Here is a 17,963-nt window from a genome sequence, read left to right on the forward strand (position 1 = left end):
AGTATACTAATTTATAAAGCGGTATGGCACTGTGGAAGGAGTTTTTTTTATGAAAGAACTGGGCAAAGGTGTCAGTATTTATGCTATGCAATATGTATATCTGTTTTCTGAAGCACAAGCAACAGATTTTATCCACTTGTGAGCATAATACCATTTAACCTAGATATGACTGTTGCTACAGGTGATTGTTGGGAGCTGGCAGATTTATATTAATACTTTTGTTGAAGGCAGAGAGCTGTGACTGATAACAATTCTCTTACTGAGAATGAATTTTTAACCTAAGTTTAAGAAAATATCCTGCTGCTGAACTGTAAAGTTTGGAAGTGAAATCAAATATATATCCATTTGTGTCTTTCCCTCTTGAGTACCACATCCTAAAATGAGGAAAATACTGATTAGACTGTGATATTTCATATTAAAAGTAATGCCTATGGTATACTTATTTCCAAGGGAGATTATGCCAGCAAATATAAATTACTTTGTTTTCTATTGCGTTTTGATTTATGGGATTTTGATTATAGGCTCGAATCAATGCTAGACTACAGCAGTATCGTGCTAAGGCAGAACTGGCTCGCACCACGAGGCCTCAGGCTTGGGTTCCAAGGGAGAAGCTGCCACGACCGCTCACTAGCAGCGCTTCGGCCATACGTAAACTGATGCGTAAAGCTGAATTAATGGGCATCAGTACAGACATTTTTCCTGTGGACACTTCAGATACCAGTTCCAGTGTGGATGGAAGGAGGAAACATAAGCAGCCAGCTCTCACTGCTGATTTTGTGAATTATTATCTTGGTAAGGAGGAGAACCTGATAGTCACATTTCTAAAATTATTTAGGAAATTCTGTACATATGCTTTGGGCTTTATGAAATTGATTTTTAAGAAAATATTTGATGAAAGAAAAATAGGAAGGCTTCAGTTATAACAATCAGCTTTACATTTATGCAAATATTCTCATTCTTTTTCCTTTCCTCACTGAAGAAAAAGCTAACTGATTTTGTATTCAAATGACTACAGAGTTCAGCATTTCAAAGAATAAAAATGTTTGACCTCTTAACTTTTTTTTTGGTAACACAAATACCTTCAAATGTAGGGAGGAGAATGGGAACTATGTTTTTGTTGGAGTGGAAGGTAGCTAGTTGGCATCTTTCTCTTTCTTCTTTGTACATGCTTTTCCTCTTGACCTTAAGTCCTCTCTCAAGAGCAAAGGCTTTAGGAGCTCCCTTATGCAGGTCTAAACACTTTCTTCCAGTTTTTTGTCTCAGACCAATGTGGACTATAAACTTCCCCATGCATCAAAAGGACAGGCTGAACTGTATTTTTGTTTTATTCTGTTCCTAGGGTATTTAATAAGCTTGTGGGTTGTCATTTGACTACCTCTGTATTTGTATTATAATAATTTTACATTTTAACTTTCTTTGCTTAACACTTTAATATGTAGCACTTCTTTTAACAAATGTATAATCCTTAAAAATCCAATTGAAGCTAGAGACTATTGGATTTTGTTTGTGATAGAGCGAAATATGCGCATGATTCAGATCCAGGAAAATATGACCGAACAAAAGAATATTAAGGATAAATTGGAAAATGAGCAAGAAAAACTTCATGTGGAATATAATAAGGTAAGAAGTCTAATGCATACAACAGTGTATTGAATGTTGTTTACTGATAGTGTTTTGCTATCCAGAGGGCTTTTTTTTAAAAAAATGTAATGTACAAAAATTGTTGAAAAGTGAAATAGCAGGGTAAAAATTTATACTTCAAATATCTTCCTTATATCTCGTATGTAACTATAATTAAAACATTTTAAAAAATGTTGACTTGCTCCCTGATCCTTCAAATGGCTTTATAGCTCTAGTAGGGTCCTGAATGGGCATAGACTTTTTGCATGGAACCACTTCCAGGGTTTGAGGCCTCTTTTATTGTAGTTTATTTTTGTTTGTGCCTTTTTTTTGGTTATTGTAACTTGATTTGTCTCATTCCTGATCTTGTTTTTGAGTAATTGCACTTTCTCTTCTTAGCGAAAATAGTTGTATTTAATTCCTTTGGTATGGAATGTGATTTTTACCTAAGTTTGGGGGCCCATTGTTTACTTCATGCTCTGAAACAGAAACAGTTATAATTTTTCAGTAGACTATATCCATTTTTACAGAATGGTCTAATACTTATGGTCTCTGTATTAAGCGGGTTAAAATTTATGAAACCATGCCGTTTGAATCATGTTTTAAAAAGAAACAAATTGTGTAAAGGTAATACCTGTTTGAGGAATGCAGTTAATTTAAAAAGTGATACAGTATTATAACTGAGAATTACTTTTAAAACTACTCCTTTCTCCTAACATTGCCGTTTTTTTTAAGATTGCATTTATTTTGGAAGTAGAGGAGGGGACCAAACTTGATTTCCGGTATAGAAAAACTTGTCATAACTTTGCAGCTAGAAGTAGTATATTCAACTCGTATGAGGCATTAGCATATTTTAATCTTGCTTTCTGATTGTACTTGTAGAACCTTATGCTGAATTACTTCAATCTGCTTTCTCAAAACAGATGGCTGCTCAGGTTTTCTTTTTAGTGCTGTTAAATGGCTGAATAATTCCATTGATCTCAGTGATATTGACATGACTATTGAGTTCTATTTTTTTTTAATTGTCTAATTCATAAAAGTTACAGGTAAAACACCTCCTGTAGATAGTAAATGTTGAGTAACTTCAGTGAATAAACTTTAACCAGAGGGCTTTTTACATTTCAGCTGTGCGAGTCTTTGGAAGAACTACAAAATATGAATGGAAAGCTACGAAATGAAGGACAAGGAATCTGGGCTCTATTGGGTAGAATCATTGGCCAGGTTTGTTTTTCCCTTTTTCTTTTTTCACTTTACAGGCAGCCATGATATTCTGCGAATAGATTTTTCTGTTTGTATCTGTCACTTTTTGCAGTTGAGAAAAATCAATTTGATCAAATCCAAGCATACTCAAGGGATAATGATTCCTGATTGAAATATATCTAGAGCTCTACAAGTCACCCACTGGGAACCTGTGGCTTAATTTTGTTGTTGTAATAGCTATCTTGTTTGCAAAATTCTTTCATTTGCTGTAACTGATTGACCTGTCATTTGTGATGAAGCTAAACTTGAAGCATGAGTTAATCTTACTGTATTTTTTTCACTTCTTTAGTAACTGTAGGTTTCAACCAGTATGATTGCTTGGGTTTGTAGTGACTGTTTATGAACACTTTATAAAGTGTACATGTCTAAAACTGCACATCATTTGCAGCAGTGTTTAATTGTGTAGAGAAAAAGATTTACTACTTATTTTTAGACATGAATGCACAATATCAGTGATATGAGAAGGTTTTGATTATTTCAACAATGTTTGCACATTTCAGCATACACTGTTTCATAGGCCTATGGTATTACAAAAACAAAAAACATACAGATTCTTTGAACATGTTTCTTTGAAAGTCACTTAAGTTCAGCATGCAATATGGCAATGGACATTTACTTAGTCAAAGATGTAGCTATTCCCATCATGGTTTTAAAGAAGGTTGAAGGAACTCCTCAGAACCTATATTGTTTTTACTCCGAGAATGTATTCATCAGTATGTAGATGGCTGTTTTTTTGTTTATTTTGTTTTTTGGGTTTTTTGTTTTTTTTTAAAGAAACATTTAATAGGTCTCTATATTAGTACCTCCCACACCCCCTGGGAAGCACCCAGATAACAGCCATTTTCAAGAAATAATACATTGGAAATTGACATGCTATTGCTTTCCTGGGAATTGTGGAGAATAAATATTGTGAGGAATCAATGTTTTTACAGGATATGAATAAAAGGACATCATACACCATATTTGAATCCAAGACAAGGTTTTTTTCCCCCAGTAAGCATGGGAGTGGGGGAGAAGTCTTGTCTTGGATTTAAGTACTGCCCAGAGGCAGGGAGCAGCTCAGCTCCAGCTTTGGCCCCAGGCCCAGGGATGAAGCTGAAGCTGCGCCATTGCCTGCCTCAGGCCAGGATGACTGTTTTGGTTGGGGAGGGAAATTGTAGCTGGGGGAGACTGCAGGTTGTGTTCTCTTCCTCTGCCCCCTTCACTCCTCCCCCTTACCTTCTACTTTTCCTCCCCCTTACCTTCTACTTTGGCTGTGGTCCAGCCTGGGTGAGAGTTGCCATTTCTTTTCCCAGGCCAGGCTGGGGTTGCTACAGCTTACTGCCCTTGAGCCAGAGCAGAGCTGCAGTAGAAGGTGGTGGGGAGGGGTCGCATAGGAGGGGCAGCCAAAAGGGTCAGGCACAGGCATGGGAGGGCAGGGGGGCAAGGATATGAGTTGAATTGGGATGAGGGGGCAGGCAGCAGAAGGTGGGTACTAGTACATGGGGGGGTAGACACCAAGGGGATCAAGTTGTGGGGAGGTAGTCACAGGGGGGCAAGCAGGGCAGGCAGGCAGGGCAAGGGGTGGGGATATGGCCCCTTGCCTTCTATTGCTGCTTTCTCCACCACAACAGTGCTGGGGGTGGCGGGGGGGAAAGAGGAGGAGAGATGAATTCAGGATGACCTTCTACTAGTTAGATTCTTTACATAGTAACAACACACTCATAATTTTCCATGTATATAGAATCTAATTAAGCGGGGGGAGGGTCATCCTAAATTCTAAGCATCTTGGATTGAGGTAAATACAGTAGTTGAATCTTATAGCCAACAATTTTTTATAGCCTTTGGTACTGCTTTTCTTGTACTGTTGTGCTTAAAATGAAATTTAGCATTGAAATCCACTGTGGTGTGTTTGTGGCTTAATCCTATTGGCTCTTCAGGCTGATTTTTTTTTTTTTCCCTCTGGTTCTACTTTATAAGCTTGTCGTTTACAAAAAATAATAAAAAAACCCACATAAAAAACAAAACCTCTCTTCATAAGTTGAACCTGATTTGACAGAAACAATCTTTTTACTTTTTTAAAATACTTGTTTTAAAAAGGAAAAGTTCAAAATGCATTTCCCAGTGTAAACATTACTAAATTAAAATAAAAAAGAAGCAAAAGTAAAAGTAGAATTCATCTGCACAGCTTGCATGACACTTTTTTTCCAGTTGGTTGAACAGATGCAGGTCCACAGGGCCGCCGAGAAATGACTTTGATAGATGGTTGCTGTCTGAGAAGCTAGCATACTGCAGATTAGTAGAAACCCGAAGAGAATCTCGTCTGCTTTGTGGAGAGTTTGGTCCAATAAGATAATTTTTCTAATTAACCTACGGAGCACCAATGTAGCAGGGATGCTGAGGAAAATAAACTGCCTCCAATATTCTTTTGTCAAATGCAGTGGGTTTTTTCTTTTTTCTTTCTTTTAGCTTTCTAAACCAACTTGTCCTTGTCTGTCTCTTAAAGCTTGGGAGGAAAAGTGAAAATGCCAGCACTTTACTGTTTGCATTTTTTTTTTCAGTTTACATTGAAAAATGTTAGTATGATTTTTGTTTTCTTGACATTAGTTTTGAAACAAAATTCTTTTCTGCAAAAATAGCTGGCTAAGCAGTTTTTTTTTTTCTTGTAATCCTAACATCCTCCGTGTGGCCAAACTTAACTGATTGTGAAGTGGTAAATGAGGGGATGGTGTATACTGTAATCCTCCTCCCTAAAACATAGATAAAACTGCATTTGTTCATATCCAATAGAAATTGAACATACCAGCAATTTTGCGAGCACCCAAGGAGAGGAAACCAAGTAAAAAAGAAGGAGGAACACAAAAGGCATCTGCACTTCCAGCAGTTCTTTATAGGCAAGTAGAATGGAGGGTCTGTATAATAGAATTAGGTTTACTATGTAATATAAATGGGTTAACTCTTATAATTGAAATGTATGTTTCACAGAAATTGAGGAAAATATGCCTCACCTTCACGTCCAGCTTGGGTTGGTGATAACCAAGATATACTGCAATAATTTCCAGGCTAAGAAGCCAAGTCAGTTCTTTATTTTGGCTCACATATTTGCAGTTCTTTCTCTTAATTGACAGTGGTGCTTTAAAGGAGAAGTGACCCTCTATAGCTCATTTATCAGATCTGTTATATCTGATATGGAAATTTAAAATCCAAGTTCTGGTCCTTAGAACTTAGCAGCCTATATAGCTGTGGTGAGTTTGCTACCAGTGTTTTCGTATGGTCTTACTGACCTGGTGTACAAAATACTGTTTGAGGATTTTTACTCCTCATCCTTATGACAGATCTTCAAGCTGCTGTGAACAGACTTATTTTTATTTTTCTCTACCTACATATTTTTGTTTCTTTACATTATGTGATTGATTAATACAAATTTGATATGTTTGAAACAGCCAGACTAAGATGACAGTACAGGGACAGTAGCTCAATTTAAAAAACCCTCAAAACCTCTATTTGTACATTGTCCAGTATAATGGGCATGTGACCTTATTTATGGCACTTTAGCGTTACTGAAATACATAAATGGTTAATAGTAGTGGTAACATTTTCTGCATTACTATCCAGAATGGAGTTAGTTTCTTTAGTTCCTTTTCCCTCATGTGCTTGGTGTTGGGGGTCTCTGGATTCTAGCACCAAAAGGGTAACTGCAATCCTATTTTACTTGAATATAAATTTAAAGAGAATGGTAGATGTCAAGAAGAGAACATCATATTTAAAAGGTCATTATATGATGTGCCATTAATATTTTTAGGATGCTCAGTTATAAGCTTCTTAAAATGCAATCTTGAAGTTAAATTAATGTACACTGTAAAAATTGTACATCATCATTAACAACTACTGCATTCCCTGAACTTCTGTTGTAACTAAGAAATACAGTAATGTATAGTTTATGCCTCACCATCTGAAATGTAATTTCATTACTTTTTTGCAACGTTCATTCAAAGTTGTGGAATTTGCAAGAAGAATCATGATCAGCATCTCCTGTTACTGTGCGATACTTGTAAACTCCATTACCATCTTGGTTGCCTGGACCCTCCTCTTACAAGGATGCCAAGGAAGACCAAGAACAGTTATTGGTAGGAACATTGTATAATATATAATTTTCTGCTACTGCTCTGCATAGCAAATAAGGCATGTAAAAGCAGTTGTGAATTTTGAGTATTTAGACATTGGTAATATTGTGTAAATTAGGTTGTTTAACTTCAAGGTTGTTAACAGTAGGGACCAAAAATTAACTTTGGAATTAAGATCTCATTTTTGCTCCATTTTCATCACGTCTTTCCATAGAAAAGTAAAGGGAATTGGGCTCGTCCCTTCACACAAGATTCATATTTCATTCAGTTTCAGAGATCTGTTAACTCATATTTATTGAAGATCATTCGTGATATTTTTTTTCAATCCCAAATATGTATTTTTAAAGAGAATTCAAACTAAACAGATAATTATCTTTGAAACAGAGAAAATAATCATTTGACTATAGATTTTACTGTGTGTGTAGCTGAAATTCTTGTATTGAACAAAGTGTAATGGAGCTGTTATCTGTATTTGTGTAAAATATCATTTCTCAAAGTACCAAGTCTAGTAATTTGTAAAGTTTTAATCACCTGGCCATTGTCTCCAAAGGCTTTTAGCTTGAGTTCTAAAGCATGGGAGACCCATTACTAATATTTACAGTACTTCATATTGGTTTAATCTCAAATGCAGGGCTATTTTAATGGAGGATAGGAAAACATATGTTTAGAATTGATACAGATTATAGTTTAAGTATTTTTCAAAGTTAGTGTAACAACAGGGGTGGGAAAGGGGATCAGATTTCAGTAATCAGAGTTGGATGGATTCTGTTAGAACCTGGAAGTGTTGTATCATTGTAATTGCATATGCACTGGGATTCAGTAGGGAGATAGATGAATGATATTTGCGAATACCCATTGCTAGCTCCTATGTTACCAGTAATATTAAAGAATTACTTTTATTAGAAATATTCTCAGTCTTATATTTAATCTAATTAATTACAGTAGAGCAGTCTGACTTGTACCCTGTCCCTCCCAAAGTGCTCCTACCTGGGCATCACTTCCTTCACAGATCTTTGATCACTATGCCCCCTCACTTCTCTGGCTGCTGCCTCTGGCCTGGTCTCCTAGTTCCCCTTTCCTCCTTCAGCTTCTAGTTCCTGCCTTAGCCTCTGGGGGGCAGGGTAAGGTGGTATGTCCTGCATGGCAGAAGGACCCCATGGCTCTAACAACATGGGAGACTGCAGAGTTCTTGTTCCTTTTTTCCCCCTTCCATTTTCCCTTTCCCTTCTGCTTTTGCATTCTTTCCTTTTACGTACGCTAGATTGTTATGTCCAACCTTTTTGGTAGGTATGCCACAAATTAAGCCTTGTGCCCTGTCTGAGTGCCACTCAAATCCCTTTTCCCTGTCTGATCTGCTGCTTTCCTTTCTGTTCCTGTGATGTGCTCCCTGCCCCATCTGCTGCTCTGCTTTTTGCTACCTGTCCCCTCCCCAAGCTGGCACATGCCACACAGAGACTGCCCATGCCAGTTTCCACCCTACTTTAGATGTTTGCTGTGAACTTTCTGCAATACATGTAATCTAGATTGAAAGTTATTTTCTTAGATGTACCTCCCCTTTAGCAAAATATTTTAGTCTGATACACTTGTAGGCAGTATATTAATTTACTTCACTTAGAAAGTCAGTTGAGTTTACTTCATTCTTATGGCTAAAATCAGAAAATATTTATGCATGTAAACAAATTTACATATTGGAATTAAATCTCTGTTGAATTAAAAATATGTTTGTGTCAGTGGAGTGGAACAAAAGGGAGTGATGCTGTGGGAAAATGGGCCCATGGATATAAGTGCTGAGTGCTATAGTAGGATGAAATTTGTGAGTGCGTTCGTGTTCTTCATGTTTGCAAAATGCTCTGAAAAAATCTACTAATAATTTAATTATTTTTACCTGTTTCTCTTGTAAGAGTCTAATGTTAGTGTGTCCCTAGGCAAGAGCTCTGAACATCTCAGGTTGAATCCTAATGCATCAAATTAGAGTATTGCAAGAACTGTTTCTGAATATAGATTTGCCCATTTGGCTCGCATGATGGAAATGGCATTCCATCTTTTCCTTGCATGTCATGCTTAATAGTTCTTTCTGTAACTTTTTGGAAAGAGTTGTTAGGTCTTAATATAATTCTTTTTAAAAATGTATTTAAAAGATTGTGTGTTCCTTTTTTCTACTAGAAAATTTTGATAATTCTTTATTCAGCAGAGTAGTGTGATAGAGAAGTAGGGCTGGATGGAACCTCCAGAGGTCACCTAGTCCCACCCCCTGCCCTAAGTAGGATCATCTCTATCCGAACCATCCTATTCAATTATTCTAAACTTTGCCAGACTACCATCAATCCTGGCACAACTTCTATTATACCTAAACACGGAACTAATTTAGTATTTATTCTTGGTCAGATCTTTAGTGATTAAAATCTGTTTTTTCACTCCAGGAATTAATTTGTTAAATTAATAAGTAGAACATCCCTTTGAAAGATGCAAACCTGTCAGAAGGTCCCACTAATACAAAATTAATTCTTTTCCACTTTAATATAGGGCAACATCCTTAAATTATTTTGGTGTCTTTTATGATATTGAACCTTTAATGATTTCTTATAGCTTTTGAAACTCTTCATTTGAACTTGTGGAATGCCTAATCTAAATGGTTATATTACATAAAAGTAAATTTTATTTTATTTATTTATTTTTTACTGCCACATGCTTCCACAGGAACTTCCTGGTTTTGTTCTGCTTTTTAACCAGGTTTAAAAGGCCTGTTAAAAGCCATTGGTACAGAAGGACACAGACTATACTCCTCAGTGGATGTTCAGGTAGAGTAGGTCAGGTAGATGGTAATGCTTTTATTTCAAAGTGCTAACTTATCTTTGCTGTGAATTTCACGCTTCAGTTACACCTCTGATCACAAACGGAGCTTTCACTTTTAATTAGCTCAGGCATATTCTGGGGGATAAGATTATAGCAGAGAAATTGAGCTGTATTGATTGCATTCTTTTCATCTTTGTCTGTGCCTTTTGTATATTCTTTTCAAGTTCAGCAGAGAGCATATAAAACAGGCTACTTCTCTAAGTTTGAAGTTCAACAGAAGTTTTTCCCCTGCTGATCTTGAATATATCTCCTATTTAAACATTTTTTCATTAACCCTTAAAACAGATTTTTCTTTTGTGATAGAAATATGTAATGAATTTACATGTAGTTGATTTGCGTTTTAGATTTTGACTCCTTTCTTTAATGGGATTTAGTATGAAGCAATGCAAAAAAGACAAAGCAGAAAAAATATGAATGGCAGGAAGTTCTTTAGAATGTAAGACAGAGTGGATTGATTTAAACCAAAGTGATTGTAAAGTACTGATTTTAATCTTAATTTAAATTAGCAAGCAGGAAGCCTTGATTTAAATAATAGATTTTTAATCTTGATTTGCATTTATTCAAGAAATGTTGATTCTCAGTGATTGATAACTAATAGCACAAGTTAACTTGCAGCAAAAGATATGCTTTATACTGAAGTTGGTATTTTTTCCCTAAGTAGAAAGATATCCTTTATCTACACACACTTATTAAAACAATCGGGTAATTTTTCATACATTCAGATTTTTTTTTTTACTGTTAGAGATTCTGTACGAAGCATTTTATTTTTCTAGATGTTGATACATCTTAGTGTCAAACTACATTTAGAAACTAAAATGCACAAAATATTTTATATTTTTTCTTTAGTCTTCATGAAGCTATCTTGAATGTGTTGGAAATATAAGAAAAATACCAAATTTAGCAAACAGGTTTTGTATTTTAAAATAATTGATTTAAGCAAAGGAAGTGTTGTCTCCTCCAGTTAGTGTATTAGACATGTTGCTTTATGATCAACATACCTATGTCTATTGTTGAACTAATAATTTTTCATTGATCAGAAAAAAATAAATAAGACTTTCTTGTCTGTTCTCTCATTTTATGGAACATTGAAAGGTCCCTGTCCCTGTGTTTTCAACCTTGAATGAAATTCTCAGAGAACTCAATTAACTGATTAATTCTGAAATGAAGAAATAGAAAGGAATGATTTCATCTAAATACAGAGATTAGGGAAAGGTGGAGGAAAGGAATGTTGAACTGCTGAGAGAGGTGGGTTGAAGAGATAGTTGAGGAAATTTGATAAATAATTCAAAAAGACCCAGAAGTAACAAGGTAGATCAGACCCTTGTGCCTGAATGGTAAGTAGGGTTTTTGATTTAAAAAAAAAAAAAAGTGACGGGCTAGTTAGTGTTTAGGACTTATTACTCTCCCAACAAGTAAGCACTGGTAATGATGCAGTAAAACTAAACACGAGGGATATTGGGATTTGTGATGAACTGGAAGAGGGATAAGTGGATTCAGATACAGCAGGAGGTCAGCTGAGCTTTTGACTTTGCTACTGTTTTGTTTGACAAGTTTTCACATTGAGTTCTGATGAAGCAGTGTTACACAGTACTAGCGGCTTGGGTCAAGGTGTTAGCTGTGACAGGAAATGCTTGGTGAAATGGGGCTGCAAATCAGTCCTCCTAATGCAGGGGGGCTGGGCCCAGTCAGGGGTACAACATTGTACTGCCAAGTAGCAGAGACTGTAGTTAGATATTCAGGTTGCTAGATCTCTACGTAAATCTGGAAAGCTTGTGAAATAGGTTGTTATATGTTTTGCTTTTGGGAAGTCTCTTCAATCAGCTTATCTTGGTAAGATGATGCTGAAATAAACAAAATATACTTCGTGTTTCAGTGGGTGCCCATTGAGGGAGGAATTGAGTTCCCAAGTAAGAAAAGCATTATGGAGATGGAAAACTGACACAGCTGATTTTGAAGTTTTCAGCTGTAGGGTACAGATACAATTACCAACACAAATGCGATGATCTCACTGACGGCAAAACAGGACCTGTTATTTGCTGCCAAGGAAAATGTCATTGGCGTAGATGAACTTAAAATAGAACTTTGGACAAATCATTGCATTCTATGCACGGATCTTTATCAGGTTTTAACAGGGCAACAATCTAAAACAGATTAGGAATTCTTACCCCTCAAAGAATTATGTCAGATTGGACAAGCTAGGTTCAAGCATGGGTACCAAGTTGCTTCCATAGAGTGGGTGGCATGGTGTCACACTCTTAGGTCAGTATCATTTGCCATTTTAGCACTTAATCATAAAGTTCATTAACTAAGGTAGCTTCAGGGCATTTTCAGTGCTTTATTGGCCACAGGACCAGGATTTAGAATATTTTCTTTCAAAGTTTGTTCTCATTTCCTTGGACAGATGGGAAGTGTGCCCCCCGTATTTACAGAAAGCATGATGGGAAAGCTAGTCAGTTGCCTTTCAAACCAAAACTGAGTTCTGGATGGTGGAGAAGCTTGAGAGAGTCCAGAGGAGAGCCTGTGCGGATGATCAGAGGGCAGGAAAACAGGCCTTACGAAGAGAGGCTGAGAGCTATGGGACTCTTCAGCCTGGAAAAGTACAGGCTCAGGGGTGACCTGGTGGCTACCTAAAAGTATATGAGGGGTATACATCAGGATCTGAGGAAATGCCTGTTCACCAGAGCACCCCAAAGGGATGATAAGGTTAAATGGTCACAAACTTCTCTAAGACCTGGAACCTGGACCTGCCTCCAGAGGTGGTGCAAGCACCTACTCTAGACTCCTTTAAGAGACATTTGGACGTTTATCTTGCTGGGATCCTTTGACCCCAGCTGACTTCCTGTCCCTGGGGCAGGGGGCTGGACTTGATGATCTTCCGAGGTCGCTTCCAGCCCTAATGCCAATTAAATCTATGAATTCTGTCCAGGTTCTCTGTAAGTACATTTCTAGGTATTAAGTTGATCCTCATGCTTCCCTGATAAAGAGAACATGGAAGTGTCATCATGTGTGTTCACTTATGAGGAACAAAAGCTCCTTCTCCTCCTGTTTCTTTGTAATGAGTGAACTAAGTATGGGGCATTCTGAGCAAAGTAAGAGTTTCTTAAATCTGTTACAATTGCTTGAGAGAGGAATGCTTCTACTCAAAAGATCTTTGACTTGTCTTCTGTCCTGGCCTTTGTAACATTTCTTTCCTGGCTGACTGAGAGCCTATACTATGGCTACTTAAGTGTTTGCGGAGGCAGGTAGTTTCACTCTGTGTCATATTACAAGAACACTCTTTGAAATTTAAAAAGTATCACACTTGAAATTTTTCACACAAATGGTTTTAACCTATGAAGCTCTTGGTCTTGACAATATCTTTTGACACACGTTGGGATTGCGGAAAAAAGATTGGGTGTTTATATGGCTAATGAGAATATGTAGAATTAAACAGTATGATGAAAAAGAAAGAAGGCTAGAATTAAAATATAAACCCACATGCTACAGTACGTTCTTCTAGTGTGTACTGAAGAGATTTGGAAGAAGCTTTAAGTATGGGTAGCTTATTCCATAGTAGTTTTGTGACCATTTCTCTGAAGCATCTGATACATGTCTTTCTTGAAATTACTATCAATGAGCATCAATGGACAGAAGGTGAATTTGTACGTGGGTTGCAGCCCTTATTTTATATTTCCACAAGGATTATAATCTAGTACTTAATTAAAACAGCAAAAGCTCATTAGGGAATGACTCAAAGATCAGAGGAGCTCCTGTTGCTAAAAAATCATTTGAATCTCTTCCTTTAATCCCTTCCCCTGCTTCTGCATGGAAGGGGACCTTTTCTTCCATTGTTTTGGGGATGGGGAGGAGACCGCTTTACTTCACAAGCTAACAGTGATGGCTGTATAAAACACCTCTGCCTCTGAATGTTGCAGAATTTCACAGACTGTCCTTTGGAAGAGTTCTGAGAGACCTTGTGTTGCCAAACAAAAGATTGTTAAAGCAACATTCTTTAAATGGTGATCTGAAACCTATCAGCTGGGCATTGTCAGAAGGAGTAAAATTTGCTAGATTCCAATCGCTGTATATAATGATGAGATAGCTACACCAGTTAAATTGTATTCTTAAGTCTTCTTCAGTCTATGGAGGTATCAGTATGCTCAGTTTTTCATAAAAGGCATGATAGGATCATACCAATAGTTCATCATCCTATTCAAATGTTTTTTCTGTTTGTGAAGCAATCACATCCTTGGAGTATTGAATATATTGGTAGATCTGCACTTGACAGCTAAATCCTGCTGCTTATTGCCACATTAGCATTGTTACAGTCTTCTCATTACTTATGGAGGGGAGAGGGGATGTTGGCTGTTCCTAACATTTTCACAAGAAGTAGCCTTTTTCAGTCTGCCTCTCCTGAGGAGTCCCTGAATCCAGTTTCAGTATGGCTTTTCGAGGGGCAAGCCTCTGGCTTTGAGACCGTGGCTCTTCTCAAGCTTCCCTGACTTCCCTAGTGATCCATAGCACCCCCATCTAAGAGCTGCTCCTTTTAAGTCAGCTTCCAGGAAGGAGCATATGTTTTCTTTAAAGAGGGGTCAGACTGCCCACAAACAGCACGACAGATTCTGCTTTAAAACATTCTTTGTGCCATTCCAGTTCCTTCTGCATTTCCCCAGATTCCACTTTGTCCTGCTCAAGTTAAGCTGTCATGAATAGGAGCATTCCTACAACAGTGCCATGTCTTCTTTGTTGCTGGACTTCCTTGTGTATGTCTAGGGATGCATCTCTTGGCTCCTTATGCTGAGATCCTCTAGGATACGATTCCAGTTGTTTTGCTTTGGAGCATTTCCCTACCCCTTTTGGGTGGAAGCTGTAAAGAGGTTTTAGAGTGCTAGCACTTGATCTTGTCTTTTCTAGCCTAAGGTAAGCAGAGTCTACCTTTTAAAACACAATCTTTGCATGCAAGTAAGCAGAAATAAGCACGTGCTTTTTAGGGTTTTGTATGTGAACAGTAGGGGAGCTTGTGTAAAATCTAGTGTAGGAACATGTAGTATATCACTTACAGTGTAGCATACTTAATATAATATGATACCCCCTCAGTAGAAAAAAAACTATTTTCTCTTAAGATGCTCATTTTTTGGTGAATGCAGACCCATTTAATGATGCTGGTCTTAATGTCTGTAGGTCAGTCCCTTCATTTATTTACAGGGGGACCATCAGTGACAGGTGTCAAACAATACTTGTCTTTGTATCTCATGTGGTTTGGGCACATCAGGAGTAGGTGCCTGGGACTGGGTATTCCCTTGACCTAAATTGGCCTATAGATGCCGGCACCTCTTGCCTTTTCTGCCTGCTATGAATTATTGTTAAACTTAAACCATACAACAGGAGGCAGACTTTATACTATATAATCCACCAAAAGAAAAGGCTTGCCACGTCCTGCTGTCTGTCTAAATTTTAGAGCCTGCCCCTTTAATGGCCGGCTGTGCTTGCTGGGTTCAGTTGTTCTCTATATTAAAGGCAGGGACCATTGGCTGGGAGTTCCACCACCCCTACAGTCCTTCCACATCCACCAGATTCAACAGAAATAGAAGGTAACAAAGAAGACGGGAGCCAATTGCCCCTCGCACCTGCATCGGATCATTGCAGCTGGGAGCCAGTGCTCCCTCTCTCCTGCTTCGTCACAGCAGCTCCCTTTCATTCACCTGCTGGTGCTCACAGTGGCCAATCTTCTGGCTTCTCTGCTGCCCCTCAGGTAAGTTCCTCCTCATGTGGCTTCCTGGGCTTCTCTGGGATTCATTCTGGGCTGGGGTTTTTCCCCAACCTGGCAACTGGCCGCCTGTCTTCCCCACTGTGCCATGAGGAGCAGATGGGGCCAAGAAAAAGGCTCAGAGCCTTGCCCCTCTCTGTTGCTATGCTATATATGGGCTTTGAATTAGCCCATCAACTTGTTCTTCTTTTGAATGTTGCAACATAGGATAAGATGCTTCTCTTAACTCTTATAAAGAATAGTTACCTGTGCCCTTACAACAGTTTTATATCTAACTGGGTACATCTGCATGTGCAATTAGTATGGCTGAATAAATTTTACTGGAGTTTGTTGTTCCCAGGCACAGCTGTTAAACTTGTACCTGGGCCCTCAGCATGTGAGCTGGGGTGCCATAGCCCTGGCTGGCAAGAGGTCCAGGTAGTCAGCTGCCAGCCTGAAGCTGCTCTTGCTCAATGTGCTGCGGAGGGGCTGGCTGGGGCATGAGGGTGCTATGGTATAGGGATAGCCAGCTTGCAGCCCTCGCAGTGTAGCACCCTTGTGCCCCAGCCAGCCCTGGTCACTGTCTGCATGTGCGTTGCAGCGGAGCAAGTAACTTTGCCTTAGAGAACTGAGAACTCTGCCTACACTATTCTACAGATGGTACTATTCTACAGGAGAGCTAATTAGTTTATTCCTGCCTAATAGTGTCCCATGTATAGAACATGAGGCTTCACTGTGACAGATTGACCTTTTAGGCTTTTTGACATAAACCTTTCCTTAGACAAACTTATTTTTGCGGGGAGTGAAGTTAGCACACAAAGCAGGAATCTGATGACAAAATTTGCTTACGAGACAAAAATGGGAGTTGATATGAATACAGAGGAGAATTTGAGGTATCGTAGAGAGAGAACTGGATGACATTGGGGACTGGAGTAATGAAAATGGGATGCAGTTCAATAATGCAAAATGCAAGGTTGTTTTAGTTTAATCTAAATACATTAAGGAATTTGACCGCTTGAAAAGGAATGCATTATTAGGTCATAAACATGAGCATTTTTTTTCTAACATACCATATTTACTTGAATATGAGATGAAGTTTTTTAGCCTCAATCAGCATGGGGAAATAAGACCATCATCTTACATTTGCAAGCAAGGAGAACTCGTTAAATCTATTGTCTATCATTAAACTGCTGCCAAAAGCATCATGTGCTCAGTAATGAAAACCAACTATGAAGTTGATTAAATTCAGTCAACATTGAGTATGACTATAAAACACATGACCCATATTGGGCAAATAATATAGGTTAGATTTAGCCTGTCATAAGGTTAGATTTAGGGCAGCTGATCTGAATAAGATGTATAGTTGTGCCCATTGGGCTCTGTCCCCCTTAATGCAGGCTCTTTTTAAAGCCATGCTGAGCCACTAAACTGCATAAATTTTGACTTTCTCTCCACTCCAAGAGCTGAGCTGTTCTTTTCTTTCCCATTTCCAATGATTATTTTTCATCACTGCTCTTAAATGTCTGGCAAACATCACCAAATGGTGCCCCAAACAGTTCACCCAGAATCCCTCTGTAGTCACATGATTAGTGTGGCTCTGCCCTCCAAGAGCTGGAGCTGGACCAGGTTGCCCTGTGTATCGTCTTCATATAAATTTTTGGAGGATCCCAGGACTTGTGACACCTGTTTCCAGTCATGACTGGGAGGCTAGTTAGCACATGTTGGGAGTACATACAAACTCCCCTGCCACCCCCTACATACTGAACAATGCTGAGCTGTGGGGTTACCATGGTTTGACACGCTGTTGACTTTTCTGGGATCCAGCCCAGTGAGCTATATGGTAAATAGTTATTTTGGCCTTGTACTAATTGTCGGGACCGAGGGCAGTCTAAGGCTATGGCCAGTAGCCCGGACCATCAGGTGGGGTTTTTCCACGACGGAGTAGAGTTAGGCACGGAAGCGTATTGGTTGTACAAAGAAAGCTTTACTTACACTGCCGATGGTCACAGGGCAGGAAGGAAACTTGCTTGAGTTACAGTTGCACACAAACAAACAGAAGTGAGATCCCTTGCGAACCGAACCGAAATGAGTCGTTGATGTACGACTCCACGAGCGCTTCACACGGGGGTATGTCAATAATTCCACGATGACGGGGAGTGGTTAGAGTCTGATCAGGTCCCCAAGTCCTCCTCCAAGACACACGCGGAGTTTGCTAGGCTCCACAGTGCTCTTAGAGTTCCCCACGAGATGGTTGAGGGATCCTCCTCCAACTTGGGCGGAAACTGCTCTAACCTTTTATACGGCTAGTGAGCCAATTGCTAGCCGCCACGTAGGAATAATTTAGAACTGACCAATAGTGGGACACTAATTTGCATACGTGTGGCGGGAACTCTTTTGCACCG

General features: G+C 38.6%; 1 protein-coding gene across 1 annotated transcript in view; it reads left to right on the plus strand.

Moving 5' to 3' along the window:
* The window catches only part of PHF14 (PHD finger protein 14), a 320,362-nt gene that overhangs the window by 99,559 nt on the left and 202,840 nt on the right, over nt 1-17,963 (plus strand). The window contains exons 9-13 of the mRNA XM_006030475.3: nt 522-792; nt 1,514-1,620; nt 2,746-2,841; nt 5,650-5,753; nt 6,855-6,986. Of these exons, the coding sequence (XP_006030537.1) occupies nt 522-792; nt 1,514-1,620; nt 2,746-2,841; nt 5,650-5,753; nt 6,855-6,986 (710 nt within the window). The remainder of the gene's footprint in view (nt 1-521; nt 793-1,513; nt 1,621-2,745; nt 2,842-5,649; nt 5,754-6,854; nt 6,987-17,963) is intronic.

Source organism: Alligator sinensis, unplaced genomic scaffold (genome assembly GCF_000455745.1).
Source record: "Alligator sinensis unplaced genomic scaffold, ASM45574v1 scaffold938_1, whole genome shotgun sequence".
In the NCBI taxonomy this organism is placed as follows: Eukaryota; Metazoa; Chordata; order Crocodylia; family Alligatoridae; genus Alligator; species Alligator sinensis.